This window comes from Cheilinus undulatus, linkage group 15 (genome assembly GCF_018320785.1).
Source record: "Cheilinus undulatus linkage group 15, ASM1832078v1, whole genome shotgun sequence".
Lineage (NCBI taxonomy): Eukaryota > Metazoa > Chordata > Actinopteri > Labriformes > Labridae > Cheilinus > Cheilinus undulatus.
Window position 1 is genome coordinate 12,945,747 of NC_054879.1, and position 14,291 is coordinate 12,960,037.

A 14,291-nucleotide genomic window follows, 5' to 3' on the forward strand; every position below is an offset into this window, starting at 1 on the left:
ATTAAAAAGCACCCTAACAGGCTCTAAAAGAAAATTTGTTTAAAATGAATGTTATAAATGAATGAACAGAAGTCTAACCTCATATCTTTCTGAGAAATTGCAGACCGTTTTGACAAGACTTCTGAAGCGATTAAAGGCTCTAAAGTGAATTAAAAGGATGTTACAGGGCTGCACATTTTTGCTTTGCACAAAAAAATCCTGCTTATTTTGTGTTCCATTAAATTACGTAACATTAGATTAATCAGCGGTGTAATTATTTAGCAATTAGACATTTCAGTCTGCATGCCCTTTCCCAGCACAGCTAAGCGTAACTGTCAGGTGCTCCAAACATAAATACGTCTGACTGTGAACTCTGATTTGGATGATTATGACGCCTGACTAAGCTGCTGAACACAGCTGCCGACTTAACCCCAGATTGTGTTTCAAGCTGCAGCCAGTTTGTACACAGGAGTGTATAGGTGCTGAGGGTCAGGCTGAAAACCCACTATATAACATTCATAGAAATCAGCTTCGTGGTCTTATGAGGAGGGCAATGAACCCATTTGGTACAACCAGCACTCGGTCGCCCCTATCCTTTACCTCCAGCTCTGCTATTCGGCCTGTGTCATGTTTCATAGCTTCTTCAGGAACTGTTTACAGGAGTGATCCGTTTACATGTGCCAAATTGCGTATTTAATAGCTGAGACATGCTTCGACCAGAGTGCATGCTTTAAGTAATCAACACCCAGGAGATAGAGTCACTGATGGACAGAGACGCAAAAAATCCCACTCATGTGTGCCAAAGTCATTTGCATCCCAAGTATTTGGTAACGGAACCAAAACATATCAATCAAATATAAGGAAAATAATCTTAACTAAGTGAATGATCAGTATGATAAATTTGATTGATCGATTTTTTAAATTTTAAACATGATAATGAAACTCAAGAAGAAAGATAAATAAATGACAGAAGCTTTAGATAATATGAAAGTGTACCTAAATAAGAATATCAGCTAATGTATTTGACACAGTGTTAACAGTGCATGTTCAACATGGAGCAGGAGGAAGTTTATTAAACACTACTTCATCGACTACATTTGCACAAGGGCCAGCTTTTTTACTGACGGACACTGTGGGGGCCAGATTTCAAAATACATTTTAAAAATGGATATTTTGATCTGTTTCACATGCCATTGTTTTAATATTTGTATTTTTTTACAGAATATTTGGAGGATGGAGATATTTGAGCGACATATATCTGGGACTGTCAGGTTGTCCATTACTGAGTTTGACGACTGTTTCCTGTACAGTGGCATGTAGGGATGGGAAATTATGAGATTTTATTGATGTTGATGTCATTATCAGTGCTTCTTATCAATTCAGTTCTTTATCACTTCCCTTGTTGATTCCTTTCTCTGAATTACTTTTGGGAAAAAGTAGATTATATAGGTTTTCACTGTTAACAACTCAAATTTTATTGAGTCTTTTTTGGGGCTGCTGCGATTTGAAAATCGCAAAAGGTGCAACATTTCTTTAACCTGAAATTTGTGTCAAAATATCAGTTAATTTTTTTTTTTTTTTTTTTGCTGCAGAGATGTTATGCATTATATGCATGATGTATCATGCAATCATTTAGTTGCCTTTCTTTAGAATAGTTTACAAAAAAGCATCGGACTTTCTTTATTTATTTACCTTTTTCTCTTTGAAAATGAGAATGGATAAAAAATAATCATTCCCTACAGTACTACAATTTATATCCAATTTGCAATACAAGTCACAATGACCACAATTAGATATTTTTTTCAATATTTTTTAGCCCTAGCTTAATCGAATATTGTGTTGTTTATGATATAGAACATTGGTTCCCAACCTGGGGTCTTTGAACCACTTGGGGGGGGGGCAAAAGATCTCAGGGGGCGCACAGGACCCCGTCTGCTCTGACATTGTCAAAATTAGATGAACATACATATTTTCTTTTAAATCCTAAATTTACAACAGTGTTAAGTCAGAAATTAACAAGAAACCAAACTGAAAACAGTGGTTGGATTTTCAACTTAGTGACCTTATAATCTCAAAGAATTCTAAGCTTTGGTTCATGTACATTTATGACTTAAAAAGTGTTTTTTTTTTAAACTTCAACATTTTTTTCTTTAAATTATCAGATACTTTTGGTTATCTTTTTTTCCTAGAGTAGCCCTAATACACCATGGTAATAATGGATAGTTTAGAACAGTCAAGAACAGGTATATGTGGGCCAATTATGGTGGGATATTGTCACTGGAAAAAAAAACATTGATGAATACTTTTTCCAAGTGGGTCCTGGGGGCTTAGCATAGGGCGGGCCCTAAGGACTAAAGGTTGGGAATCACAGATATAGGATGATTAATACCTTGTGTTTGTTGGAAAATACACAAGATAAGGAACTTGAGAAATAACCACATATCAAGTCGCAATCACAATACTGGGTAAAAAAAAAAAAATTAAATTAGCTTATTTTCCCAAATCACTCAGCCCCAGTCTCTTTATCTCTGAACACTAAACAAGATGTATGCTTCCTTCAGTGAGAGTCAATGACGAGCACGCTTAAATTACTGGCTATAATAAACAGTTTTTCTGATGGCATCCATATCAATCAAATTGTAGCAATTCCCATCCCTATATAATGCACTAATGAATAATGGACCTCAAGTGCATCATGATTAATGAATTAATGCTGAAAGCCCTAAAAAAATGTTAAATGACAAAAAAAGCTTGTCATTCTGAGATGTAGATGGACCGAGGCAAAGACACTTTCAGTCTTAAAAGAGGAGGATTAGTCATAGTTTCATGATCCTCTTCTACAATTCAGTTACAGAACAGCAGGAACATTGTTCTCTTTTAGAGCTGTAGCTAAATACTGTGACGATCAAATGTCCAGTCATTCCTGATACAGTTGTTTTAACCTTTATTGTTTTTGGTGTTACCTTAATAGCTGTAGGAGTTTAAAGACAAAAAGATAACTTTAAATGCCATAATATATGTTTTCCACCACAAATTTTCTGTTTTTCATATTCTCTCCGAGGCTGGATGGTAAAAGCTGGGGGGCCTAATGTAACTCTTGGGCCAATAGTAAATAATCACTGCTATACTCATTTTAACAGCAGTAAAACAAAAATCTATACAGAGTCAATGCCAAAGAAAAATAACCACAGTGTACAATCCCTCCTTTTTTCTACTTATGGTTGTGCATTTTCTGAAACGAAATTAGGCTTTTGATTTGTTTTAAATTGTTTTCCAAAGTATTTCTCAAATCTACCTCTCTATATTTTTAACTTTCCTTTCATTTAGATTTGAACCATCTTACTGTATGTACGTTTTGAAACTCTATGTACTATAATATGGTAAAAGTCTTAGTAGGGATTTTACATATTTAAATCTTAATTTAGAGTGTAGATTTTTTTTGTCATAAACAATAAATATCCCTGTATATTGAGAGATAAGCTAACCAGAGTCCTATTACTCATTTGTGTTAGCATACTTCGCAATGAAGCTGATTCTAAAGCTTAGACTGTTGGTTAGGCACATAGTTTTCATTGTTTTTAAACCACAATAACCCCCCATCTGTTGCAAAAAATAAACCATTCAAACTACAGACTACATTCTACATTCACTACAAACTAAAACACTGTATTTTGTTTGTGAATGTTGATTTAAATGCCCATCACCCTCTGTATTTATAACACCTTCTTTGCTACATCCTTTTTGTTCCCTAAATTTTGAATACCATGATGTTTTAATTTTTGATGATGTCTGATCTTTCTTCTCTCTCTCTCACTGAACTGACTGACAGAAATCAGATATATGATCTTTGTATCTACATGGCCCAGTTACAATCTCAACAGGTGCTTATGCAGCGTTTTTGCTGCCTTGGAGCCTTGGAGGTTGACGGTTGTCGTTTTGTTGCAGGTGGCGGTTTGGCAGAAAGCCAAGGTGGCCGATCACAGAAGTGCGCTTATCGCCACGCTGGGGTCCAGCACCGTTGCCAACCTGCTCCCTTGCCAGCATCACCAAGAGCAACCAGAGGTCAGTTGAGGGGAAACATGCAGAAATGACAGAGAAATGGAGCAGTTCTTGTCAGTAATAACCTTCAGGTACAAAGAAGATTAATAATGCAAATCAAAACATTTGTGACAGCTTTCTAGATTTCCCTGCACCCTAATATCACTGCCATAAATATTTTTTGTTTATGTTTAAAAAAACAGTCTCTTACATTTCAGATAAGTCAGATAAAAAAATTACCCAGGTTAACTTAAGAGAATGTAAAGCAACAATAAAAGCTAACTTGTGATAGATAGCAGTACTGAGGGTTTATGCTAACAGGGTTCTGGCTTCATGGTCAATGCTTTGTTTCTTGTTTCACATGTTTAGAGCTCAGATGGATTGAGACACATCCAAGGATCATAACAGATAGACTCTGGTAGATGAGTGTTAGGGGCTCACATAGCATAGCTGAGCTGAAACAGAGCTGCATGCTTCCTCTAATGCTTACACCTACAGACATCTGAGGGAGCTGATGAGCATTTGTCGGAGTGAGCAGCCGAACTTCTGTCTGATGGAGCTGACGAATGTGTGATAGAGTTGACAAACATTAAACAGGCTAACAAACATCTGACAGAGGTGACGGACAACCGACAGAGTTGATGAACGTCTGATGGAGTTGATGAGCATCTAAAGAAGCTTACAAACCTCTGTCAGATGTGACGATAATCTGAGGGAGTTGAGGAACATCTTTTGCCTGATTTGGCAAAGGGGATAAAAAAGAAACTGCTTAAACTAGTGTTTTAACCTAAATAGTTATCATTAATGACTATAGGTGGAGAAAAATTCTGACAAAGATGAGACCAAACTCTCTGCCTACTCTGAGTAATGTGTTTTTATTGCTGGATTTTTTTTAGCATTGTGAGCATTCTTTCTTAAAAAGAATTATATGTACACCTCCAGGTTTGGATTGTGGCTCTTGCAAAGGTATTTTTGGGTCTTTGGTTGTAACGCTGCTCTAAAGAGTGTGAAATGGTACTGGTGTGCTTTCATCTAGTGCTCCATAATTTGAAAATATTGTGTGATTGCAAGTATACTGCACAATATTAGGATTTGCAATTGCACTTATGATGTAATACATAAGTGGTATTATTAGTCTACTTGCTTGGTTATCAAGGAAAATGTATAGAAAAATTAGTGTGTATTTCTTCACTCAAAACATACAGGTATTAAGTAGCATTAAAAACTGAAGTTTTACTGTACTGCTTTAAAAATAGCTAAATATTTTCCAAAGAATTTTTTTTTTTTTCTTTTTTGAAAATTAAAATACTTCTACAAAATGCAATGGTGGCAGCATTTTAAACTTAAAGCCCTTTATGCAGACATTTTTGTGAACCTTTCGAAGATAATTGCGGCCTTTCATGCAATTATATCATTGTGTAGCCTGACATCACGGTTGCAATGGTGATTAGATTAATTATGCAGCACAATTTTTGCCTGCAGTCCTCTAAGCAGGCTGCTAAGGATAAGGACTGAACCGTGGCTCCTTTTTCACATTATTTCCAAATCTTTCTTCCCAAGTCATACTCTCTTCACTTTCCTATCAAACAAAGGCATAAAAAACCCCAAAGAAATGTTTCAAAATCAATCAGTCAGTCCCTCAGTCAATAAATCAGTATATAAATCAATAAATAAAAGAATATGTCGATTTGCATTACAAATGACAGATGATGCCTAGGCTTTTTGTTTGTTTAGCTGGTTGTAGAGGGGTTAAATCTCAGCCTCACTGATCAATGTGACATAAAATGCCTGGCAAAGATGGATCCTTTTTGCTGAGTAAATGAAAGCCTGTCGGTATACTCGACCGTGAGCTAATCACCTCATCATGAACGCCTGGTCTGAAGCCAGCAAATGTGGTCAGCTGGTGGCTTGCCAACTATTCACTTGCCCTTTTCTCTTGAGTTCTTTCCTGATGAACAGCGAGTGATTTTTGTTAGCTAAGCTTTGTTGTGCTGACTGTAATTGAATTACCGTTGAGATGTAACTTTCTGCTTGGTCACGGTAGGTGTCATATGGCTCGTACCTGCTCCCAAGCTCCAAACTAATCATGTCTGACAGATATGGAGCAGCCCTTTTCACCCTGTTTCTCTCTCCCTGTCCTCCTTGTTGTTGTTATTTTGCTGCTGCGACTTGGTGCCGGTTATGAGAGCGGCCTTTCACCTTTCCTCTGACTCCCCGTAGCAATGAAAGAGAACTTTTCTCCTCTTTGTCCCCAAGACCAAAGCTCAGTGATCAAGGGAACCAGGTTGATAATTTCACCAGGGCCTAGCTCGGGGAGATTGTGCCTCTGCAGAACAAAATGTGACTCTGGTTGTTGGCAGCATGACTACACATACTCACAGCCCTTTGGGGCCAGAGGTGCCATTCGTACTCTCATAAAGTGACCCTAATGAGCAGAAATAGAGAGAAGCATATGTGCCCTGACCTGAAACAGCAGTTCATTTATTAAGTTCATTGGTGTGCGCTGTTACTAATAATGAGCCCGAGGCCATGAGGGGAAAAGAGCACAGTTACTTCAGATGCAATCTGTAGAACATTAATAGTTTTCTATAATTTCTTACAAGCTTACATTCATGATGACGTTTCAAGTGCAGTTATTCATAATAATGACTCATCAGTTTTAGCTCATGAGAAATGGCCTGATTCTGGGTGAAGGGTCGCCATGTGTGATGCAGGTTTTATGGAAAAATGTTGACCATAAAAGTGCCTGCAAGATAGATACACGTGAGGCATCTAGATGCATACCTGTGTTGCATGTTCAAAATTTGAAGTGAAACGTTTGGTGTTTAAACATGAGGAAAAGTAGCTGTACTCCTCAATCATTATGTGACCAGTGCAGAGTGCATGTTAGCTTGTGCACAACCAGGATTAATGGCTTCATTTCCAGCTGTGCAGCTGTGGCGTCAGAGGAATGCATCAACCATGCCATGTTTAATTTAACATTAGTGGCATTATGGTTTATGTAATATCCACTCCAGGTTCAAAAACAAAAACAGTAGTTGCACTGATACGTCACCACTTCGACAGCCAGCTGCTGAGCTTGTTCATCTGAATGATTTTTTTGCCAAATCTCAAGGGTCTCATTTCAAAAAGTTTCCTGTCATGTTCAGGCTTTTTATCAATCCTTACTTTATTAAAATGTGGTATTTGACTTTCTGCAAAGTCCATGTGTGACATTTTCTTGGTACATTGAGGTTTTTACAATGAGGTCTATACCTTACTTTACATTTTTTGTTTTATTGTGTTGCGTTATTTCATTAAGCTATTTAAAAGTAAACATTTATTTGTAAAGCGCCAATTCATAACAAATGTTATCTTAAGAAACATTACAGATAGGGCAGGACTAGATCACACTCTTTGTCACATTACCTTAAATTAGAGCTCTGCTTGGGACGCTTTTCTTAATCCTGATCCCACTGGACTTCTGACCATTACCGCCCACTCCCACAGCACGTGACATCCACTCTTGCCTGCACACACAACAGGTCTTTACAATCCTGCCTGCATTGCATGCATGGATTCTGACAATCCATGTTTAATACTCAGAATAATTAACAGTGTGTTTAATTTAAAAAAAATGGCAATATTGATGTGTTCACTTAAGCACAGCCTAGACAGAGTTTCCTCCCTGGATGAAGGAAAACTCTAAGAACCTCAACAGTCACATCCTCGTCATGCATGCCACACATAGACAAAAGTGCAACTGAGAGCCACAGACTTAATCAACTCCTGGTTATGGCTCAGTAATATCAATGTCAAATTAATATTTACCGACCTTGTTTACACATCATTTATCATCATTTATTTCAAAATCATACGGAGGTGAAATTGTGTCCTGATCTTTAGAAAGTTCATGCATCAAAACTGCAGCACACTTCCACCAGCTGTCACAGACCGTAGGCTCATCTTTACTGTATAAATGCTGTGCTGTTACCAACCTCTTCATTAAAAGCTTAATGCAATAAGGCCAATTTGCATTGAAAGGGGTGTTTTTCCCTAAATAACTGCATAATGGCTCAGTGTCTCTGCTTGCTGGTGTGAATGTGCAGTGATTGGCCAACAACACAGTAAGGGGAGAATTAAAGCTATGCCTTTGGACTTATTTCCATATTTTCTGTATTGGTATTGGTATTGATTGATAACTAAATCAACTACTCTGCCAGTGACTCACCCTGTCTTTACCCCATATCATAAGCAGTCTGAACATTTTTCTCTGGCCTCAGTCAGTTTTATAGCTGAAGCCTTTAAGAGGGAAGACAAAACTTCTTTAACAGCTTTGATCAAGTCTAGTTACCCCCTTGGATCAAGCTTTATAGTCTGGATGACTGAGCGCCTACACAGACATTTGATAAGGTCATAATTATATAATCTAGATCCCTCTTACAATACATCCAAATATAAATGAAATGGGTATAAATCACAAAAAATCTTGCTAAGTTATGAATAAAACAACCTACAAATACAGTTTTGACAATTTGGCATAAAGTTTGACAATTACATTTGGTCTCAATGTTAGATCCTTGGCAGCTAAATCTTTCTGGTAAAAAGTCTGATATCGCGTTGATTTACTGTGTCTTCCTGAAACCTGACTGTGTTTGGATGCCTAATTTGCATAATCTACCTGGGACGTTAGACCCTGGTGGAAACACTGACAACAGTGGTTCACAGGAGCTATTTAATCTTTAAAGGAAATTCCTGGATCAAAAAGTTTGTGGTACTTAAGGTCAAAAGCACATTTAGACTGCTACATAAGGTACCAGGAAGCTGCTGTTCTGTTGCTGTACCTCATTCATGTTTTGTTATTAGCTCTAGACAAGGATTATTCTCTGCCATTATCTGAACAGCATGTTCTGTCATTTTGACTATAGCCCATAGTTTTTAATCAGGGGGTGGGAGGGTGGACTAGCAGCAAATTTCTCCTCTCATGTCATGTTTTGTTATTGTTTTGATTGAAACTCCCCTGGTGGCTTAATTTACAAACTGTGCCTCTAATACTGTCTTATTTTTGTCTTTGTTTTAGATTGTTTTAGAAGGCTTTTTCCCAAAGGCAGGAGTAGACTACTCCTCTACAAGTTCATCTAACCCTGACAAAACATTCATCTACATCAACAACCGACCTGTCCACCACAAAGATATCATGAAGGTACACCATTCAGCACAAATGTTTATACAATTAATTAATATTTTATTTCACTAACTTTTCTGTTTTCACTTTTCCTTGGTGGGGTCGTTGGATCAACCATCAGTTGGTTCGTCAACACTACACTGCTCAGTATCCTGATGACTCAGCCAGGAACCGCTATCCCATCCTCATGCTTAAAATCACAGTTTCGGCCTCCTCAGTAGACGTCAATTTGACACCAGACAAGACCCAAGTTTTACTTCATGACAAGGTAGCTATGAGGATCACACTTCAAAATTCAAACTTCAGTATAATGTAATCAATATCAATATCATTTCTTCATGTTAGGCCAGACCAAAGATTATACAACATTTGTAAAATTATTTGACATAGCCATGACATTGTAACCTCTGGGATGAGAATGAGATCATTTTTTAGACCCACAATTTACTGCAACTGTATGTAAACCAGAAGTGACAACATTTGGTCAATATATTTATTTTTCAGTTGAGCTCTCACATGACCTAATATTTCCAACAGTTTTTTAAGCCAGAGAAATTCTAATTTTTATACTTTTGTAAAAAGTCCTTATATAAAAGGCTGTCATTACCAAGCTACAGTAACTTGACTGTATGATTTCTGCTAATCCGTATTTCATTTGTCTTCATCATTGTGCAATGGCAGTGAAATTTCATGGCACATATACAGTGCTTCTAAAAATATTCATCCCTTGGATGCTTTATCCTTTTGTTGATTTTATAAGTCAATCATGGTTAATATAATTTGTCCTTTTTGACCAATAATTTATTAAAAAAATAAACTCGTTTATGTCAAAGTGGAAACAGATTTCTACAAAGTGATGTCAATTAAAATATTTAATGTAAAATAAGTGACTGCATAAATATTCACCCCCTTTGAATCGGTATTTAGTACACACATCTTTGGCTGCAATCACAGCTCTGAGTCTGTGTGGATAGGTCTCAATCAGGCTTGAGCATCTGGAGACTGCAATTTTACTTCATTCTTCTGTGCAGAACTGCTCAAGCTCTGTCAGGTTCACAGGGTTCAGGTGTGAAGATAGATTGACTGACTTACTTATTAACTTACTTACCTACTTACAGTATTAATCCCAGCGGAAATTTAGAATTGTCCTCCAGGATTTCCTTTATTTTGCTGCATTCATTTTACCCTCTACCTTTACAAACCTTCCAGGGCCATTCTGAGAAGCATCCCTGCAGCGTGATGTTGCCACCACCATGCTTCACAGTGGGGATGGTGTGTTTGTAGTGATGTAAAGAGTTTGGTGTCTGCCAAACATAACACCATGTCTAATGGTCACAAAGCACCATCTTGGTCTCATCAGCCCAAAGAACTTTCTTCCACTTGTCTCCCATATACCTTCTGGGGGACTCATGTGGAGATTTAATCAGAGTTTTCTTCAACAGTGGCTTTCTCTTACCTCTCTCCCATAAAGCTCTGACTGGTGAAGAACCAGGACAACAGTTGTATGCAGAGTCTCTCATCTCAGCTGCTTGAGCTTGTAACTCCTTCAGAGTAGTCCTGGGTGTCTTGGTGAAGGAGACTCTCACTAGTCTCCTTCTTGCAGAGTCACTTATTTTGTGAGGACGACCTAATCTAGGCAGATTTATACATGTGCTTTATTCCTTCCATTTCTTAATGATGGGTTTAACTGAACTCTGGGGGATGTTTAGTGCCTTCCAATAACCTTTTCTCTGAGTTTCTTGGAGTGTTCTTTTGTCTACATAGTGTAATGGTAGCCAGGAATACTGAAAAAAACAGTGACTGGACCTTCAAGACACAGGTGTCTTTTTACTACAATCACCTGAGACACATTCACTGCACTCAGGTGTTCCCTATTTCACTAATTGTGAGACTACTAGCACCAATTGGCTGGACCTCTGTTGAATTGAGTCACTTTAAAGGGGGTGAATATTTCTGCAATCACTTATTTTACATTAGATATTTTAAGAGAGATTATTTCCATTATTTTGCTCCAGCTAATTGTCCATGTTCTGCCTGATATTTAGGAGGCTGTGCTGACGGCATTAGAGGCTTTTTTGGTTTCTCTCTACGGCTGTCAACCAAGCTCTGAGCCAGCAGCAGAGAAGCAGAGCATCCAGGAGACGTCTACCTCACCAAGTAGTCCTTCGAACTCTCATGTTTCTCTGCTGGGCAATGAACAAAGTGTCACCAACCACAAAGGTGACTTTTTAGAAGATACATCTAAACAGAGGGACACAGCAGTAAGAAGTGACGCCCCACTGGACCGTCGGCCATCAAACAGCAGCTCCTCGTCCTCTTTCGCTGAGGACTGGATTGTAAACCAGATCCCAGCTGAACTTGTCCCTAAATTTTCTCTGTATGATGACCAGAGCTGTCCTAAGACTGGTTCAGACAGCACGTCCCCGGAGAAACTCAAAGACAATGCTGAGTCAAGCTCAGACGTGAACAATGTCCAGTTATCAGCTGAGGACTGGAGCCGGGGGATGGCTTTGACCGACCCTGTATCAGGAGAACCCCTGCAGCCCGTTGAAATCCATCAACCCCAGAAGAACAATTCCTCTGAATCAAACAAGGAGAAGGGTGAGAGCAGCCCAAACAAAAAGATGATCAACGCCATAACAGAGAAGCGGGCCACTCTGACGGCCTACGACCTGATCAGCAATCGCGCCATGAGGGTGCCGCTGTCTCCTACAGCCCTTTTTGACAAGGAGGTCAGAGCGGAGGTCCTGAGGGAGAAGCCCACAGCCAGCCTGCAGGATATTAGCGTCACCGTGCAGGAGAGGTGGAAAAATCTGAGGGAGGAAGAACGTAAGAAGTGAGTTTCCAGACCTTCACCTCTCCAAGCAGTCGTTTCCATTTCTTGTTATTTGCAGTGAGAGAGAGGAGGGAATGTCTGACCTGTCATTTGTATGTGAGAAGCCTTGTCTGGAAATTTGTTGATATGAGCTGTGTTTCTAATTTCCAGACAACTGTGTTATAATGTGGGCTATGACTCATAACATTTCCCCCAGCTAAGCAGGTATCGGTTATGATTATCTCCCGTATTTCAAAAGTGTGTCATCTGTCAACAGAGCTCACAGGTCTGATTTTCATCACAGTTTTAATAACCATAGTTATTATCAAACCAACTGACTGTTGTTTCCCCTGCATACAGCAGCCCTTAAATCTCACACAAGTCAAAACTTTATCATTTTCATCCTTAATTTGTCACGTAAAAATTTCAGCCAACATTTACAGCTTATATACCAGTATTAATAGCAGTACAGGATGTGCATGTTAAAGAAAATTACTATTTGAAATTCACTTAGAAGAAAATGAGTAGATTTTTTAAGGTTAATCAGGATGAACATCTGTGTTTGTTAGCTTGATGTTAGCACATAATGGAAATTCCCTTTAACTGGCTAATAGATTAGCACTGGGCTAAATCCGAAATCAGAAATAATCCGTTTCCGTTGATAATATCAAGTTAGATAGACCGAGTTATTCATCATTTATATAAAAATGTTCAGAAAAAATGGACTGTGTCTTGAGTTAAGAGAAGTGAAGTTGGTTTCTTAGTCCTGGCACTTCTGCTTTCCTAATATTTTATCATTTAATGGTGTTTAGAACAGCTGTCTGATGCCCTACAGCCTTTACTGACAGTAATAAGTAAGGCAGGGCAAAGCAGGAATATATAGAGTACCATTTATACGTAGAGCAACTCAGAGAGCTTTACAGAGTTAATAACAGAACATTTATAACATCAAAATCAATAAAAGACAGCAGAAAGACATTAAAATAAAAATGCAAAGAAATATAATGAACACATGTGGACAAAATTATCGGTACCCTTCTGTTAAAGAAAGAAAAACCCACAATGTCACTGAAATAACTTGAAACTGACAAAAGTAATAATAAATAAAAAATTACTGAAAATTAAATAATGAAAATCAGACATTGCTTTTGAACTGTGGTTCAGCTGAATTTGAAAAAAAAAAAAACTAATAACACTGGCCTGGACAAAAATGATGGTACCCCTAGAAAAGATGTAAATTAATTTGACCATAAGGACATGTTAAACTAAGGTGTGTCCTGTAATTAGTATCACAGGTGTCTACAAACTTGTAATTAGTCAGTGCTTATTTCAAAAGTGAAAAGTAGTCACTGTGCTGTTTGGTATCATGGTGTGTGCCACACTGAACATGGACCACAGAAAGCTAAGGAGACAGTTTTTCCTGGAGATTAGAAATAGAATGATAGACAAGCATGTTAAAGGTAAAGGCTATAAGACCATCTCTGAGCACTTTGATGTTCCTGTGACTACATTTGTACATATTCAGAAGGTATTTAAGGTCCATGGTACTGTAGCCAACCTCCCTGGACATAGCTGCAAAAGCAAAATTGATGACAAATTGGGTACCATTCATGTTATCCGTTTCTTTAAAGAGCCCACAACAACTTCCAAAGATTTGAGGTGAACACCAAGGTCAAGGTACATCAGCATCAGAACACACCATCTGTCGCTGTTTGAGCTATTGTTGACTTAAAGTAGGATGACTGAGGAAGACTCCACTGTTGAAAGCAAATCATAAAAAAGAGAGACTGGAATTTCACAAAATGTATATTGACAAAAATGTGTATTGGTAGCTGTCCATTACAGTTTTGTCCATCTGTGTATAGACATAACCTTGCAAAGCAGATGGATATGCCTGTTTCCTTGTTTTTCACTGGCGAATCCATCTTGCAAAGCTCCCATCTGAACCGTTTGGGCCCCGCTAGAAAGTGACAGGACCAATCAACGACGAGGGGCAGTACTTTCAGGCGCGGTAGAGTCGTGACGTAAACAAGCAGCAGCAAGAGCTGGTGCAGTTATGGAGGAGGAGATAAGCGTGGATGCTGCTAAAGCACCAGTTTTATCAGAACTTGACAACATTTCTTCGTTGAAAGAAGAACAAAGAACATCAGTGAGTTGTTTTCCTTTCAAAAACAACAAAAGTTGAGTACTTACATGTCTAAAGTCGCCATGTTTCGCGTTATTCCTCAGTAGCTGTGCACACGCAGCTCAATAGCAGCTACGTCATATGTTTTGTTGCTCCTATTGGCCCGTAGA

The 14,291-nt window shown here is 38.3% G+C and overlaps 1 protein-coding gene across 1 annotated transcript in view; it reads left to right on the top strand.

The window, feature by feature from the left end:
* The window catches only part of pms1 (PMS1 homolog 1, mismatch repair system component), a 33,640-nt gene that overhangs the window by 11,111 nt on the left and 8,238 nt on the right, over window positions 1-14,291 (top strand). The window contains exons 6-9 of the mRNA XM_041806359.1: window positions 3,925-4,041; window positions 9,077-9,199; window positions 9,303-9,449; window positions 11,227-12,017. Coding sequence (XP_041662293.1) covers window positions 3,925-4,041; window positions 9,077-9,199; window positions 9,303-9,449; window positions 11,227-12,017 — 1,178 coding nt within the window. The remainder of the gene's footprint in view (window positions 1-3,924; window positions 4,042-9,076; window positions 9,200-9,302; window positions 9,450-11,226; window positions 12,018-14,291) is intronic.